The following is a 17159-nucleotide window of genomic DNA, read 5'->3' as shown; positions in this document are numbered from 1 at the left end:
GGACCAAGGCTCTAAACAGTGCAATAGCTCGGCATTTACTTGATACCGGGCATACCGTCGACATTTTGCACGCTTTTAAAATTACCAATAGACAAAGAAGTACGACTACTCTCCGTTTATGAATACAGTGGTCTTGAGTGCTGTTAGAGCCATGTTGGTAGATGCAGACTACTTGGTTGGGGTCCGCGTGACTATCGTAATCAATGGTTGGAGACTCTTGGTGACAGGGCTCAGAATCGGTCACAATGGCGTCGGTGTATACACTCTCTGTCTTCTCTTAAACTAAGAGATTAAAACTGCTTCATATCTTTCTTTCTACGAACTAATTCTTTCTTCCTGTACTATATCCTTATTTTAATCTTTCTTTATATATTACCACCTCTGAATTAACCACTTATATGAATCCGGTGTTCATCTTGTTGTGTTAATGAGGTATGGCAACTTGGACCGATGCATATATGTGCCTGGTTCTATTTTGTAGCTGACTGACTCTCCGTTTCGCTGAAGCGATTGCGATAAAAAAACTTAAACCGGATTTATGCATTCAAAAGAGACTTTAATAAACTTATCATTACCCTGGTAATCCTTGTTTTTGTTTTTTGGTTATTTGGGTTATTTTATTCATTTATTTATTTTAAAATATTTATTTTGTGTTATACTCCTTCCCTATTACCTAATTCTTAAACCAACTTTTTATTCACACATTTCCACCACCTGATCCTCTTAAATTATGTTGACTTTTCAGATTCTATTTAATTATAATTACGTAACCCATCTTATCATTATTCAATTCCATTATTCTCTAAAATTATCACACAATTTATGAACTTCACCAAACTATTGGACCACCCACCCTGAATTAATCCCTTTTTAACCTCTGACCTGTTCTAGCATATATATATATATATATATATATATATATATATATATATATATATATATATATATAGTTATTATTGTAATCCAGCTATTTACACTCATGTCAATTGTTTCACACTATATCAGTGCAAAAAAAATTCTACCACATTTTTGGTTTGTAAGCAGCTGACGAGAAACCTTGAAATATTATGAATTCATACTATTCTGCATCAATGTTTGTTCTTGCTCTATTTAACTTATATGTCTTTGAAAAATATTCATGCAGAACCGAAAAACTTTATCTGACTTACAAACTGGCATTTTATGACTCTTTTCTTCAAGTTGAATGTACTCAGTCGTGCGATAACGAGGGGCAAAATTATAAAAACTTGGAGTATCTTGGCGACTAAATAGGACCGGTGGGAGATACAATGGCATATCACGAGATAAATAAGAATCAATCATTGTTGTTGGATCCTTGATTATGAGATCATTGTAGAATATTTTGTAATTAGGTGGAATGACTTTGGATGCTTCACTTGTATCTGTAGTCGGAACACGCTCAAATGGACCGAACTGAAAATCAGCCATCGCTAAATTATGAAATAAAAAACAGGTTATATGACAAATATGATAAAAGTACTGGAAAATAAGTTTGAAAAATTTGGGAACATGACAAAAGAACAATTATTACATTGCATTCACATATACACTAAGTATTAACCGCATAGAAAACACAAAATAGGGACTAAATTTGCAATGTTGTATTTAAGTTATTTAAAGTTCCTCAAATAATCAATAAAGTTTGTCTACGTTTCAATTAATAACCAAAGTATCAATATTTAAAGTTCTTTATCAATATTCAACGCTTTCAATATAAGATGAGGAAATACAACATTGGTAGTAATCTAGAAGAGGTGCAATTCTTGGAATGTCAAATAGCCATATTTGATAAGCTAAAAAAAATATCTACTTGAAATAAAAGGAAGCTACGTAAATACTTATCATAATTCTAGCAAAAAACCCTAATAATTCCAAGGAAAAATGAAAAATAAAAACATACAACGATGAGAACAGTAAACTTTTAAAGATTTCCTGGAAAATAAGAAATGTACGAATTGGTGTCAGTGCGGAGACATTTAGGGTAGCTATCTAGTTCAAATTCAATCACGGATGTGAAGACGGATTTACATCAATTCCTTCGTACCATCTAGTTCTTATATCTCTGGTATTCCTACATTTTCCTAATTTATTACATTCAACATGTTACTAGTTAGTTTTGTTAAACCACTAAAAAGTGATCAAATGAATTTATACACTATTGTCCGATTTCACACATTTATTCTACTGATCAACCGCTATTTATCTTATAACCGTCTTTCTTTGTAAGGCAACAACATAAGGAAATTGTATTAAAAATATTAAAAACTACCCCTGGGACAAATTTAAATGATTACCTAAACTGGTAACAGAACGATCAAAAATAAACCTAGCTATCCACAAGACATAGATGGTCAAGGTAGAGAGAGCGGTTGTACGAGCGTCTTTTAAGTATGAAAGTTAGCTTTGTGAATATGGATTCCGATCCCTTCTACAGTATGCAAGCGACGGGCTCGTAAATGTTATATCCAACAGCCCATCAATTATCACGTGACAAGGCTGCCAATCAGAACAGCGACTAATACGACCTTGGCCCCGTGCCAAACAAATGACACGTTAACCAGCATGAGCAGGCTACAGTCAGCTCTATGTCCCTATTGGTTCCTCTCATCTAGCTCTGCCCATTGAGTTCAAAACACAATCTCAGTTTCCACTGCAGTTAATATACAAGCAAACCAGACCCCGTCACACCATAAAATAGAAAATAACAATTATACAAGATCAAGCCAAAAGTGGCTGAGTGTGAGAGACTGTAACTAATAAATCAGGAATAAGTTAAGAATGGTAAATTGTATTCTAATAGCCAATAGATCAAATGAAAGGAATGTATATAGTCTGGTTACTTAATAATATCCAATAAGAATATACATAACAACAGTTCATAAATAATTCCTAGCAGTCACCATTCCTTTATTCTTCGTCAGGACATAACAATAAACTATACGGAAAAATTGATGGAACAAGCTGGATAATTTTAAGAGCTTCATCCAAGTCAACTTTGTGTCTTGTGATAACCAAATGGGAGAATATGACTCGTAATCACTCCTACCTATCTTTTTCTCGATCAAGATTGACGGTGTTCTAGTATGTGATGACGGACCCTCCGAAATGTGCGCCCTATATGATCAGATCAATAGGAGTAAGAAAATAATGCAAGTCAGGAACTTAACAACACTACGAATCATACGATTTGAGCACGAACAATGGTCAGGGGGGAGTTAAAATTTATGGTAAACTGATTGGACTTTGTACTATGATAACACCAACGTACAACAAAAGTTCACACCACTGATTGAATTAACAAGCACTTAAAGCAATATCCATACCATCGAATTTATAAACCCGAGTTACGCGTCCCAGAATAACAGGAACTAATTTGAGCTCGCCTGTTACCTTGTTCCTAAGACGTTGAATACGTATGATAAATGAGTTGGACGAACGACCATCTCCACAAGCAGGTTTTGAATACACCATATGCGGACGAAAAGAGAGATTTAAACGACGTTTTTCGTCAGCGAATACCTAAAAAATAGAAAAACAATACTCTACATATAGCCATAAAACAGACACAACAGAGTAGTGTTGTTAGAAAACCAAAGACAAAATAAAAACAAAGTGTTAAATATTAAAATCAAAGTAATATCAGTAGACAAGTAGCAAATGAATAGAGCATTGAAATGCCATGATGTAGAGATACAGAACGGAATCTATCCATGTCATCAAAATTAACTTCGAAACACCTAAAATCTTCCTGTTCTGTAAGACCAATACATAAACAGAGCAATGTTTATTATTTATTTATTTAAACACATAAACATTGGTACAAGGAGGCGCCAAAGAGATATGCGCCACATAGATCATTCAATTTGTGTGAGGGCTTGGATACTGCCCGAGTGCCTAGACCGAAGCAGGTGGTTTTCTTAAGGGGCCACACCCCGAGCCTTTGACCTAAAGGTCTAACCCATAAGGCAGTGGAGCATCATGAGGAGATGCAGTCCCATGGTAGCCGGTGGCCAACGATTGGTTCATACGCCATTTGTTCCCGCAGGATACTGGAGCCCATGTGCACCATTGGTTTGGACATTCGCTTTTCGTCCTCTCAATTTCGTAAACAACATCCGTGGTGAGAGAAGGCAGTGAGTAGGACTTCCCTGGCAGAGGCTGTATACGCGTGGCCGCGTGAGAGCATTTCGAGAGGGAGGGCGGGCCCACACCACTCTCGGCTATACCAGGGCATTAAGGGCCAAACAGAGTAATGTACGTCTGAAAGTGCAAATAATTTAGAAATTCGGGGAAAAAATCAGCTTCCTATGCAGTTAGATTATAGAAAACAAATAAATCAACTGTAAATCGTTTTCTAGGTAATGGACATCAACCTAACATGAACTGGTGGAAACCGGAAGTAACTCGTTAACAGTTATGCAAAAGCGTACATGCAGAATTAGTAGCCGTTGTGTAGGAAAGTGAAAATGGCCATTTAGAGTGCAAAACTATAAACTAGTATTATTCGCGAAACTGCTCCCGTGTATATCAGATACTTTATGCCTTCAGAAGATGTATGATTAAGGTAATAATAAGAGATTGAAAAAGTAACATTTATCAAACAGGTCACTAACGCTGTGCTATTCTTAATACTAGTATAATAAATTCGTTTTATAAAATTACTATCTACGGACGGTTAGTAGCATAAGTACAATATTTGAATTTTACCACATTGAGGATGATGAAATAGCATCACCGCTGTGTGGACATTGCCACATAAAGAGAATTGCGATGAGGGATTTTAAGTGAAATGCGGAGACAACAAAATGTCTTTTAAGAGCAAGTACCGTTTTTGATTATACCACTCATCCGTTTTTAAGTGCATATTAATGACGTGGAACCTAAAGGTAAAGACTCGTCAATCAGGACATATGACACTAGACAGCAGCTATTTCTTGGCAGCTAAAATAACGGACGACTTGAAAGAGGCAGCGTGAATCACTGTAATTAGACTAAGACATAAACAGAGAAAACTCCGTTGCGAAAACTTTGATTTGTAAATGTGTTTGGTTCCCAACCCTGAAAATAAAACGTTAGCTGAAGACAACACAGATCTAATAGACAATAGACCAATAGTACACATGACAAATGAGAAACAAGTACGACTATTTAGAGCATGATCACGAAAGATTATTCTTAGCTAACAAATCGTGGACAAAGTAAAGCATCCTATATGCTGCGATATTAACAGAATTTTAATTGGTGACAGTTATTATGTGTAAGTGACTTCATATTGAACGCATTACGAACATAAACTTGTCACCAATGCAATTAACAACCATAACGAAATTGAGATGAGCATTTAAATTGAAAAATACTGCGGACACACTAACAGTATTATCTGGAATATAACATACCTCAGATATTTGACTGAGTCCACCAAGCATTTCAATAGCAGTCTCTACATTATTTACCACTGCCGGGAACTCAACACCATAGAATGTATGACTTGGAAATGTTAAATCCATCTAAATTCAGGATCGTCAAAGTAGTCAATAAGCGCTTGACCAGGGATTTAATATGTAAGCTAATGCCAGATACTGTAACGATGACATCTGTTCCGAAAATATATTGAATGTGATCTGAAGGTACAGTAAGTGGTTCCAAGAATAAAGTATGGCTTGAAAGCTTTGAGAACAAGTGTTTTATTTATTATTTAGAATACTAAAGAATGGAAAAAGAAACAGCTCCCTAACTTGACAGGAAAAATGAGAACATGCCGAGCGTGACCTTGAGCTACCAGATTGCCCTCCAGTGCTTTAAATCTGTAACAGGATTAGATCAAAATAGAGAGATGACTGCTTCTTAAGAGCAATTTTTGAGTAATAGAAAATGTTTTACGGCACTTAAATAAGTTTTCAAGTTGCGAGTATTAGACTATTCGATCATTTGTTGCACTGGATTAAATAAAGTTTGTTTATTTGATAGCAGTTGAAACCAATATATTCATGTCTTTCTGCCTGAGATTCGTGATCTGTGTGCACCATGATATTAGTGGTCATTTTCATACAATAACTCAGACTCAGTACCCTTAGCTCCGGAAGCTCACGATTCCCAGGTACCCAACTTCGATCATTATGGTCAGCAGCAAAAGTATTTAAACACCTAAGAACTGTTTCGGAGTGTAACGGACTCATTAATAGGTTGAATATCCCTAAAAATTTGTGAACAGTCTAAATATAGTGGAAACTGGAAACACAGTACGCTTGTTGATGAGCTGATGCATACTGCATTAAGTAGTTGCTTGGGAACGGAATATTCTGGTGTTCGAATCTATACGACTGTGATTGTAACAGACTCCTTAAACAGCCTGATAGGTACTTTAACTCGACCTCTTTGCATCATTATCTGACAAAATTATCACAGTTTACACCAGGTACACAACACATTTCAGATGAAAGAAATTACCAACCATATCAAATAAAATAACTGCAAACGGATGCAGTTTTTTGAAGAATCCAAAAAATAATGTACCAGTAATAAGTTGTTTTGATATAGCAGAATCACAAAAATTCTGCAGGTATGATCGATATACTTTTTATGCTCCAGACAGTGTCAGGGAAAAATTAGTTAAGTGCTTAACCACAGTAATCTTCAACACGAGACAAAAGACCTAATCTCTCTTTTTCCAGGCTCTGTTAACAAACGTCACCTGCTGAGTTTCGCATGCCAATAGTTCACTTGTCCTCGTCCTGTTCTATTCATAGATCATCGAGTGTCAATTCAAATGAAGGAAGATACAAATACTTTAGTTGGCTTTTGTTAGATTATTTGATTAGGTTTGGTTCATTCATGAAGTTAATCAATTCAGTTTCAGGCTGATAAAAACGGATGAGCAAATTTGAATGTTTTATTTCAGGAATTTGTAATAATCGTATACTGATGCAGAGGAAAACATTATTGTTCACGAACGTCATTTTCTCCGCAGCATGGAAATCCAGTCATCTGTAATTTATTACATATATCCTCCTTAATCTTATCATGCGTCTGTCCGGCTCTGTATTGGGTACAGACTCTGTATGATCAAGAATGTGCTCATAACTACGCGAATCAACGATGGACGTTGGAACAGACTTGTCAGACTCTTAGAATAGTATCTGCCCAAGATATCGGCTGCGCGCTTATATAATTAGCACCTGAGATTTGAATCATAGACTTAACAGCATTCTTCAGCTCAATTATCATGATTGTTGGAAATCTGTCCCACAAAAATCAGCAAATTCTGCAGACTCTGAATGCTTCGTGTTCGGACGGAGAATCCTTTCCTTCAAAAATTTGTTGTGAAGTCTCTTTCATTACGAATGCCTAGCTTTTCTAAGTTGTGGCAGAAACGTGTTTACGTCCCTATTCAGTTCACCAAGTATTTAAGCAGCAATGGAATAAGTAGCAATTTTTAATGTCTTGACGAAATTTTCTGTCTGATCATTAGAACATGGGTGTCTGTAAGCAGTGAACAGATGTCTGAACCGTTTATCATTCAATCGGGTAGTAACAATGTTTTAAGCGAAATCATAGCCATTATCAGTCACTAATACCTTCGGTGCCCCTTCCTGACACAAACTTCTCTTAACACTCAGATTGCTGGGTCGTAATTCGGTGAAATTGTGAAAAAAGAATCACTAACAACAAGTGCATGATATTTGATGACAAACGGATCACAATAGTCTACATGAATTCACTGCCAGGCGATACTAGCCATGGAGCACACCTCGAACGATGATCTTTCGGCTTATATCACCTTTCACAATTGTTTGCTGCATGACGTGTATCTGGTACTATTTTCAGCCACAAACACGTAAGACTTGCCAGAGATTTGATTTTCTCAGAACCCAAAAGATCTTCATGCACAGATTTACGTAGTGAAGGAGAAACAACAACACGATCATTTGAAAACAAAACACAATCAGGAGTAGTGGATAACTCATACCACTTTAATAATAGATTAAAAAATCTACTTTTCAGACTAGCATCCTAATCTTTTCGTATAGCACTGAGCAGACATCCAAAGTATCGGCGAGTTGCTCTGATGGGATCTGGACGTCCCACTGGTTAGCGTGGCACCAATAAACAGTCTGGAGTATTGACAGACTTGTCTTGTAGTGATTGTCGAGATGTATAGTTCGCATGCTGAATTTGTTTGGCTGAATTTGTCAGTCGAGCTAGTCACTTCATATCTAGTTTAAAACCGTCAAACAGGTATCCAAGATATTCAAAACTAGGAAGACAAAATGAACACGTATTTGGATTCGTCGCAATAGACGAGGAAATAAATTAATAAGTCTCTGATAATGAGCTGCCTTATCAGGACCATGAATAAGAAGATCATCCTGATAAACTTCAACACAGTTGGTTTCATTGGCTCCATCATTTATCATTTCCTGTAATAGGTTAGGAGAACAACGTAAACCAAATGTTTCTGGATAAAGTAAAGGAGTGTTAATTGTTCTTAAATATATGAAGATTTCCCTGAGAGGATTTGAAAATAAGCTTCTTATAAGCCGATTTTCAAGTATACCTTAGAACCGTGAGGTCGACTGGAATAAACCTTGGCTCCCACCGTCATGTATATTTACCTCAACAAACGAGAGTTTTGTGTTAATTTATCATCGTAGCATATTTTAGGAATCTTACTACCAGACTTCAAGGGAGTAAAAATAGGAGAGCCCCATGATGAAGACTGGATCAGTCAAATTATGACTTTTGCATTCAGATCATTCACTGTCTTCTCGATAATCACAAGGAATTATTCGTCTCTTCAAACTGACTGGGTCATCCTGTGCCTGAATTTCTGTAGGCTGAATTCTTATCCTTCCATTGCACGTAGCACATGCAGCTATTCAGTCTTCAAGCAAAGCATCAGAATCTCCTTTAGAAGCCAACAAATAGAACCTCATTCTAACTTTTTCCAACTTTCGAAAAACCGGTATATATGGTCCTGTTTCACTTACTAAAATGTCACATAAATAAATAATATATTTGTAATATCCCAACGAGTAGAAAAATTAGATTTTCTGACATTTCGTGACTTAATGTAAGCGACTTCTTCGGAGAACACATAACCAAATTAAAATTAATACAAGTTTATATAGTACAACGGAACAACACGAATATCACTGATTCATAGTATTTAGTTTTCGGAATTAGCCCTCTTCCTAAATTCAAAATATTTTTAGCAGCCGCTAGAAGTTAAAGATTAACTCCTCTTGTAGCTCTTCTAGATTTACTGCCGGTCCCAAACCCAGGAAAAGAAGGGTTGGGTACAGGGTTGACCACCAGATCCCGTTGTAAACAACCCTGCTAAAAATACGTTAACCATAATTGCCAAATTAAACTGTTTAAACTCTGTGCTAAGAATTAAAGAATCTTCTTTCAGAGAATTTGTGACGCTTGATGGTGAGAGCCAATATTTATCGAAAGTCATGAGGTTAATGTCATTTTTAACAACCTGAGTTACAAATGATATAGCAACATGGAATGTCCGGACAATGTGAGGGACAAGAAGGACTGTTCAAATGACTAGGTAAATGTGGAGATACAACTTGTCGGTGCTTGCAATATGTGAAACCTATTGGGCCAAAGCTGGACAGAAAAGGATAGATTCAAGAGAAATGCTGCTGTACTTTGGTCATTAAGGAGAAAATGTCTCACATTCAGGGAGATGCTCTGATACTCTCAAGAGAAGCAAGTAAAGCACTTATAAGATGAGAATCTCATGGATCTAGGATCATGTGGTGTTTGGACGAACTAATGATACTCTTGTACTTGTTGATTGCACGATTTCGAATTCCAAATACAGTACATTCGTTTGTGTTTGTGTCTTAATTCAGTTGCGTTAATTCTGGGATTCCTAGTTCATACTACAATTCAAATAATTCGAAATATTATACTGGTGTCGCGATGGAGCCTTCAATGGAAAAGTTGGACATTCGTTCAACTTCAGAAGCTTTTGAGAATTATTTAGAAAGGTTTGAAATCTGGAGCATGATTAAGAAAAATGTTAAAGGTGATAAAATTGTGGCACATTTCCTGACATTCATTGGGAGAGAAGCGTACAGCTTGTTAAAAACTTTGGCATATCCATAAAAACCTATCTCACTTCCTTATGCAACTCTTAAGGAGCTATTAATAAATCATGTAAAGTGCACCAGTTTTGAATGCCGTGAAGGGGCGAAATTTCATAAGATAGTTCGTCAAAATGACCAAAGAGTTCGGGAGATCCTTGAATTGCAGAAACAAGCTGCTAAACGTAATTTCATGACCAACTTCATGTGCAACTGGGAGATCGATCAATTGCAGGAATTAACATACCGGGTTTGGAAAGAGAGCTGTTAAGAATGCCAAACTGTTCCTTTCAAGATGCTAGAACTGCGTGTATTAACTATGAAGCATTGAATGAACTCGATATCCAGTCGATGAAGATCTCCAATAATTTGCTTAGTCGTCATGATGAACTACAATTTCAGGGTCAATCGAACTTGCGTTCATTTAACAGTGATTCCTATTCTCGTGTAAATATGATAGGTGTTTCAACAAGGGATTACAAAGCAAATCACAAAGGTGAGATGAAGTTTGGTAAATGTTTATCATGTTGAGAGTTTCATTGTCGTAATTCATGTGCATTTCGTAATGCTAAATGTATTAAATGTGGTAAGATAGGACACATTCAGTCAGTATGCAAAGCTACTGTCCATTTTGTTTCAAGTAGTACTAAATCTTGTAATTTAAATCTCAATAATTCGGATGTTTCTAGCGATCATTTATCTTTGTCTACTATTTCGAACGGTAATGCTCATATTCAAAAGCGACTATATACATCGCTTGGTTCATTTCCTGACTTTATTGTGGACACAGGCAGTATAGAGTCCATTATTTCATTCAAGAACTTGAAATCCTTAGATCCTAACGTTGTGGTACGATCCACTGAAGTATCTATATTGGGGATTACTGGACATAGACTGCTCATACGAGGATGTTGTGAATTGCTAATCAGAGATGATAATTCTTCATACATACCTTGTGAATTTTTAGTTAGCGAAACAGGACTGTCAATATTGGGTTTAAAGAATTTGAAAAGGCTTAAAGTGGAGTTGTCCTTCCTAGTTTCTAAAGAAAATTCTGATACTTTACTTAAAGATTTAATAGCTACGTGTGCTAAGTGCAGTGGAGGTATGAAAATTCAGCCTATAAAACTTCAAGTGCAGGGTGATCCAGTCTTCCTTAAAAGACGAATGATTCCTTATGGTCTTCGAGAAGCAGTACATAAGACATTAGACGATTTGTGTGCGAAAGGCATAATTGAACCAATTCAGTCTTCAGCATGGGGCACTCCTATCGTCACGCCACTGAAGTCGGACGGCAAGACACCTAGAATTTGTGGTGACTATAGATGAACTCTGAACTTCCGTTTGTTGAAGCAAACGTGCACGACGGTAGAGGCTGAAGGTATTCTAAATCGACTTCATGGTTCCAAAGTGTTTTCGAAAGTTGACCAAAAAGATGCTTATCTTCAAATTCCTTTAGATCAATCTTCATCTATTTTGACGACAATTAACACTCCTTTTGGTCTGTTCAAATACAATTTTCTTCCATTTGGTCTAAGTTGTTCTCCAGCCATATGTCAGGAAGTTATGAATAAAGTAGTTAGTGATCTTGAAGTTTATCAAGATGATCTCATTGTTCATGGTTCTAATAAGGTAGTTCATGACCAGAGACTTATTGCTTTATTGCGTCGTTTAATTGAGAAGAATATTACAGTGAACCCAAATAAGTGTTCATTTTGTGTATCTAGTTTTTAATGTCTTGGATACCTAGTTGATGGTAATGGTATTAGACCAGATATGAAACGACTAGCTCCAATAACGAATGCACCGTCTCCAAAAAATCTTACGGAATCACGTTCACTAGTGTGTGCTCTTCAATACTATTCCCGTTTTATTCCTAATTTTTCTTGTCGTGCAAATTGTTTATTTAATATTTTGATATCCAATTCATTCAAATGGAGTGAGGAACAAGAGTCATGCTTACGAAGTCTACTAAAGTTTCTTCAAAGTGATGTTGTTCTTCGAACTTATTCCCCTAATGTACATTCTGTGTTTATTACTGATGCATCACCTGTGGGAATTGGTGCAGTTTTGGAACAGGAAGGTAGACCAGTTATTTGTGTTTCACACAAACTTACTGTTACTGAACAAAGTTATTCACAGACTCAGCGAGAAGCATTAGCTGTGTTTTGGGCTGTTAAAAGACTTCATAAATATTTATTCGGAAAGAAATTCACTATTGTTACGGATCGTGAAGCTTTAAAGTTTATTTATCATCCTGAAAAATCCTTAGCACGTTCCTCAGCAGCTATGGTTCAACAATGGAGTATTGCTTTGAGTGCATATGACTATACGGTTCAGCACAGAAGTGTCAAACAAATTCAACATGTTGACCACATTTCTCGACAGTCATTACAAGATAAACCTATGAATACTTCGGACTGTTTGTTAGTGCAACCTTTACCAGTGAGACGTTCAGATCTCATTAGAAAAACTCGCAGATATTTTGGATGTATACTCAGTGCTATACGGAAAGGCTGGACTGCTAATTTGAAACGTAGGTTTCCTATCTATTTTTCAAAGCGGGATGAGCTATCTACTACTCCTGATGGTATTCTGTGTTGTCATTCCTCCTTCATTGCGTAAATCTGTTCTTGAAGATCTTCATAGTGATCATTTAGGTGTTGAGAAAACGAAGTCCCTGGCAAGGCTCACATGTTGGTGGCCAGAGATAAACGCAGATATATGTCGTACGGCAAACAATTGCGAGAAGTGTCATTAGTTGAAAAATCATCCTTCGAAGTGGACGTCATGGCGAGTATCGTCTGAGGTCTGGCAGAGAATTCATGCTGACTATTGTGGTTCGTTTCTTGGCAAATACTATGCACTAGTAGTTACTGATTCTTTTTCAAAGTGGCCTGAAGTTTTTTTTACAACTTCACCAAATTCTGATTTCACAATCTAAGCATTAAGAAAGGTGTTTAGTCGAGAAGGGGTTCCTATGGTGTTAGTCACTGATGATGGCTCTCACTTTGTTGCAGATGCAGTCACTACCTGGTTGAACGGTATATGGTGCAAACATCTGTTTACCGCTCCCAGACATCCGTGTTCTAATGGTCAGGCAGAGAATTTTGTCACGATATTAAAGACTGCTATTGATTCTATAGCCGCCTCAAAATTTAATGAGCTGGAGAGGGGAGTAGATACCTTTCTATTGCAATATAGAAATGCCTGACATTCGGTGACGAAGAAGACTTCAGCGAAGTTAGTGAAAGGAGGAATTCTTCTGTCGAATATGAGATGTTTGGAGTCTGCAGAAGTTACATACTATCGGGGAAATGATCTTCGACCATCTACGGGTATTGTTCTGAAGAATGTCTGAAAATCGATGGTGCGAATTCTAGACGCCAGTGAATCAAGTACACACAGTCGACATGTTGATCAAATACAATTTCAGGAACCAGGTGAGTCTGTTCCAATTTCCGTTGTTAATTCTAATGCTAATGAGCAAATTCTAGATAATACAGAATCCTTTTCCAATACAATGTCAGACAGACTCAGGATGAATTTGAGAAGAAGACGTACGATTGATTACAAACGCCTAGACTCCAATTTAAGCTGTGGCGGATGTGGTGTTTGAACGAACTAATGATACTCTTGTACTTGTTGGTTGCACGATTTCGAATTCCAAATACAGTACATTCGTTTGTGTTTGTGTCTTAATTCTTAATTCAGTTGCGTTAATTCTGGGATTCCTAGTTCATACTACAATTCAAATAATTCGAAATATTATAAATCATCCAAGCACCCTTCAAATCAAATAAGGAGGGAATTACAATGAATGTTATCAAATGTTATACAACTATCAATGATAGCAATTATGAAGATACGAATCAGTTCTACGACAGGTTGCAATCCATCGTAGAGAAATGCTCAGGGAAGGATCTGACAATCATGATGGGAGACATAAAAGCCAAGCTCGAATTGAACAACATCGGGTATGAAGATATCACGGACGACATGAACTAGGGGAAAGGAACCAGAATGGTGGTAGATTTTCAACTTTATGTGTATTAAGCGAAATGGTTATGGGCGGCACAATATTAACCCACAAACGCATGTGCAAAGCTACACGATTCTCACCACATCACACTACACAGAACCGGATTGACCATATTTGAACGGTAAAAAATTCACAAGGTTGGTGGAAGATGTAAGAACTAGGAGAGAAGCTGACATAGCTTCAGATCACCCCCAGGTAGTGGTCAAGAAGGAACTGATACCAAGGATACCTTATGAAACGGCATACCAAGTGTTCAACACAGCCTTTCTTCGAGATATTTACAAATTCATCGAACCCAAGAAAAACCTTAGCAACGGGTTCTGAGCATTACGAAACATATCCAAAGGAGAGGAAAGTGAAAGACTCAGTAGACCCTTAACTTCTGGACGAAAAGGCAAGAATTAGAAAGGCATGGATAGCATTTCTACAACTGAAAAGCATATGAAACTGAAAGCAACTGTCAGCCAACATTCAATTCACAATCTTCAATATGAACGTCAAAGCAGTTAGTTATAATGTACGTAGCTGAAACTCGGAGAACTACTAAAACCATCAATGAGGACGTACGAGTATTTATAAACAATTGTCTACGCAATATACTCAGTGTCCTTTCACAGGATGTTATCAGCAAAATCCTACTGTGAGAGAGAAAAAACCAGCTTACATTTGAAAAAAATTGGACAAAACGTTAGAGGTGAGTAAGACACATTTCGGGAATCACCGAACTGCATCACGAGGCCAGTCGTAGCTTGAAATTCTTAAGGAAAAAATGAAAGTGAATGACATCACGCCTGGATTTGGAAGCCGACGTGAAAAGGATCCTTTACAATGGGCAACAGGCGTAAAAGTTAAAAATTAGAACAACATGAACACTTTACTGTGTTATAGTTTGTTAAAAAGTATTCACATGTTTCTTATCTTTTATAAAAGTCAAAAAGCACACGCTAGCGCTGCACATTTTAGTCTTTAACATATTGTGTTGGTCGGTATTTCATATAATCCCCAAACTTCGTATACAGTTCGTCTTGATAACCATCACTAGAAAACGCCTCAACGACGTATTAATCAGAAGGCGAGAACGAAGTGTTGACTACGCTTATTATGGGACCACACACAAATACCCAATTTACATGGACGTAAGCAAGCATGAAAGAGTAGTACCGAAAACTAGCAGGCAAGTGAATGAGTCAGCGACTACGAGTAAGCGAGCACAATGAACATGAATTAAATGTACATATATATACAAGGTGAAATGAATGATTCGTCTAAGCAACTAATCAACTAATGATAAGGCTAGCAGAATGAATATCTGAGTAGGCAGTTAGCAATGCTCAGGCATACATATTCACACAAGTGTAATAATAATAAATGTACAATGATATAGATAAGCTGTTATTGTACAAATGACTGTCCGTTAAATAAGTTAACAAAAAGAGCCCAGGCGAATTAAATGTGAACAAACTGAGTTTCACGTTAGCTGCTATAAGCTCTTTAGAGCGTTTAGTTCCGTGACTATTTTAGCTTTCAGACAAATCAACTAGTTTATTTATTTCGAGTCATTACGTGGACAAGTTCTCCAGTTATTCGCTTGTAAACTTAACGGTTTCTATTTGGGTATATGGATTTGTACTGAATATCTTCAACTTATTTTTATGTTTAACTATAAACAGTGGGTCACGCTTTATCAAACAGAGTTAATAATAATTTTATATATTCTGAAAATAATAACTGCAGAATTCACGCCAGTTAACAGGCATGATCAATTTGATATAAATAGCAACACTAGATGTAGAAAACAAACATGTGATAGAAGAAAGTTTTCAGTATACTAGTTCAGTAATCGTTTAGGTAATACATGTATTACAGCGATCCAATGCATCAACCGGGAACGTTTAATTTTTCTTAAATGGCCAGCCTGTTGATTTATGAACAGCGTAATTAAGGTCATTTCCTGTGTCAGATCGAATTAATGATAATTATCCACAACTGGAGAAATTAAAACGAAGACAGAAAGCACAGAACAACAAAGCAGTAATTACCAAAATATGTCAATCAGGTGTACCGAAATGCATGTGTCGTGTGACACAGTGATATACTGTTGATGTTAGATATTGTTCAAATTAGTTAAAGTTGCTATGGACGGTGTTAACATAAAGTGACAGCAAGTAGGTTGTTTTACTTAGGGAATGCACTAATAAAAATGGCAAAACATTTAAAGTTCCTGTAATATCACTTGTGGAATGAGATACACTTACAGGTGCTAGAACATTCAATACATTTTCAGAGGAGCAGTATGCATCGGTGCAGCGAACAAATAATGAGGGTGATTTTATCGTACGGATAGATTGTGGTAAGTTATTTGAGAGTCTAGAAAATTTACAGGTAAAGTGATTCATATAAAGAGATGATTTAGCATAAGTATGTTCCACTAGTGACAAGGAATTACGGAAGTCATAATGAGAAGCTTCTGCATATTGAATCACGTGATTGGATGTAAAGGATAGTTTATTACGTAGTTTGAAGAAAAAGATAAGTCTTAGTTTAGTCTCCTTTTCCATAAAGGGTCTAGCTCATGTCTCTTACGTATAGAATTATAAGTTAAGGTACAATCAGCTCCAGGAATACTCTGTACTGATTCCAGCCTTAATTTATCATTTATGCGCGCACTGCTAAGAATAAACGTGCAGTATTCTAGAAGTGGTCGAACACAAACTTTGTACATTAAAATACATGACTCGTTATAAAGGTCTCGAGTTATGTAACCTATTAGACGTTGAGACCTAGAGGTCTGTTTCAATATCTGTTCTGTAAACGACAAGTCCTGGGAGTACCTAAGTCCTCAGTCTATTATTGTATGTAACCTAGATAGCACTTCACCACTTATGGTAAGATCTATGTTGAGTGATGTATCTCTGAAGCACATCCATTCAAATTAGCCGTATTAAGCTCTAGTTGCCATTTTAGGCACCACTGTGCTACCTTGTCGAGCTCCATGC

The 17159-nt window shown here is 36.7% G+C and overlaps 1 protein-coding gene across 1 annotated transcript in view; it reads right to left on the bottom strand.

The window, feature by feature from the left end:
- Positions 1-5819, bottom strand: part of GTF3C5 (General transcription factor 3C polypeptide 5) — a 32013-nt gene extending 26194 nt beyond the window's left edge. The window contains exons 1-3 of the mRNA XM_051216188.1: positions 5418-5819; positions 3345-3540; positions 1170-1451 (exon numbers count right to left, since the gene is read on the bottom strand). Coding sequence (XP_051066754.1) covers positions 1170-1451; positions 3345-3540; positions 5418-5528 — 589 coding nt within the window. The 5' untranslated portion in view covers positions 5529-5819. The remainder of the gene's footprint in view (positions 1-1169; positions 1452-3344; positions 3541-5417) is intronic.
- Between the last annotated feature and the right edge of the window lie 11340 nt (positions 5820-17159).

This window comes from Schistosoma haematobium, chromosome 4, assembly GCF_000699445.3.
Source record: "Schistosoma haematobium chromosome 4, whole genome shotgun sequence".
NCBI classification, from domain to species: domain Eukaryota; kingdom Metazoa; phylum Platyhelminthes; class Trematoda; order Strigeidida; family Schistosomatidae; genus Schistosoma; species Schistosoma haematobium.
This window is presented reverse-complemented; position numbering and strand designations above follow the sequence as displayed.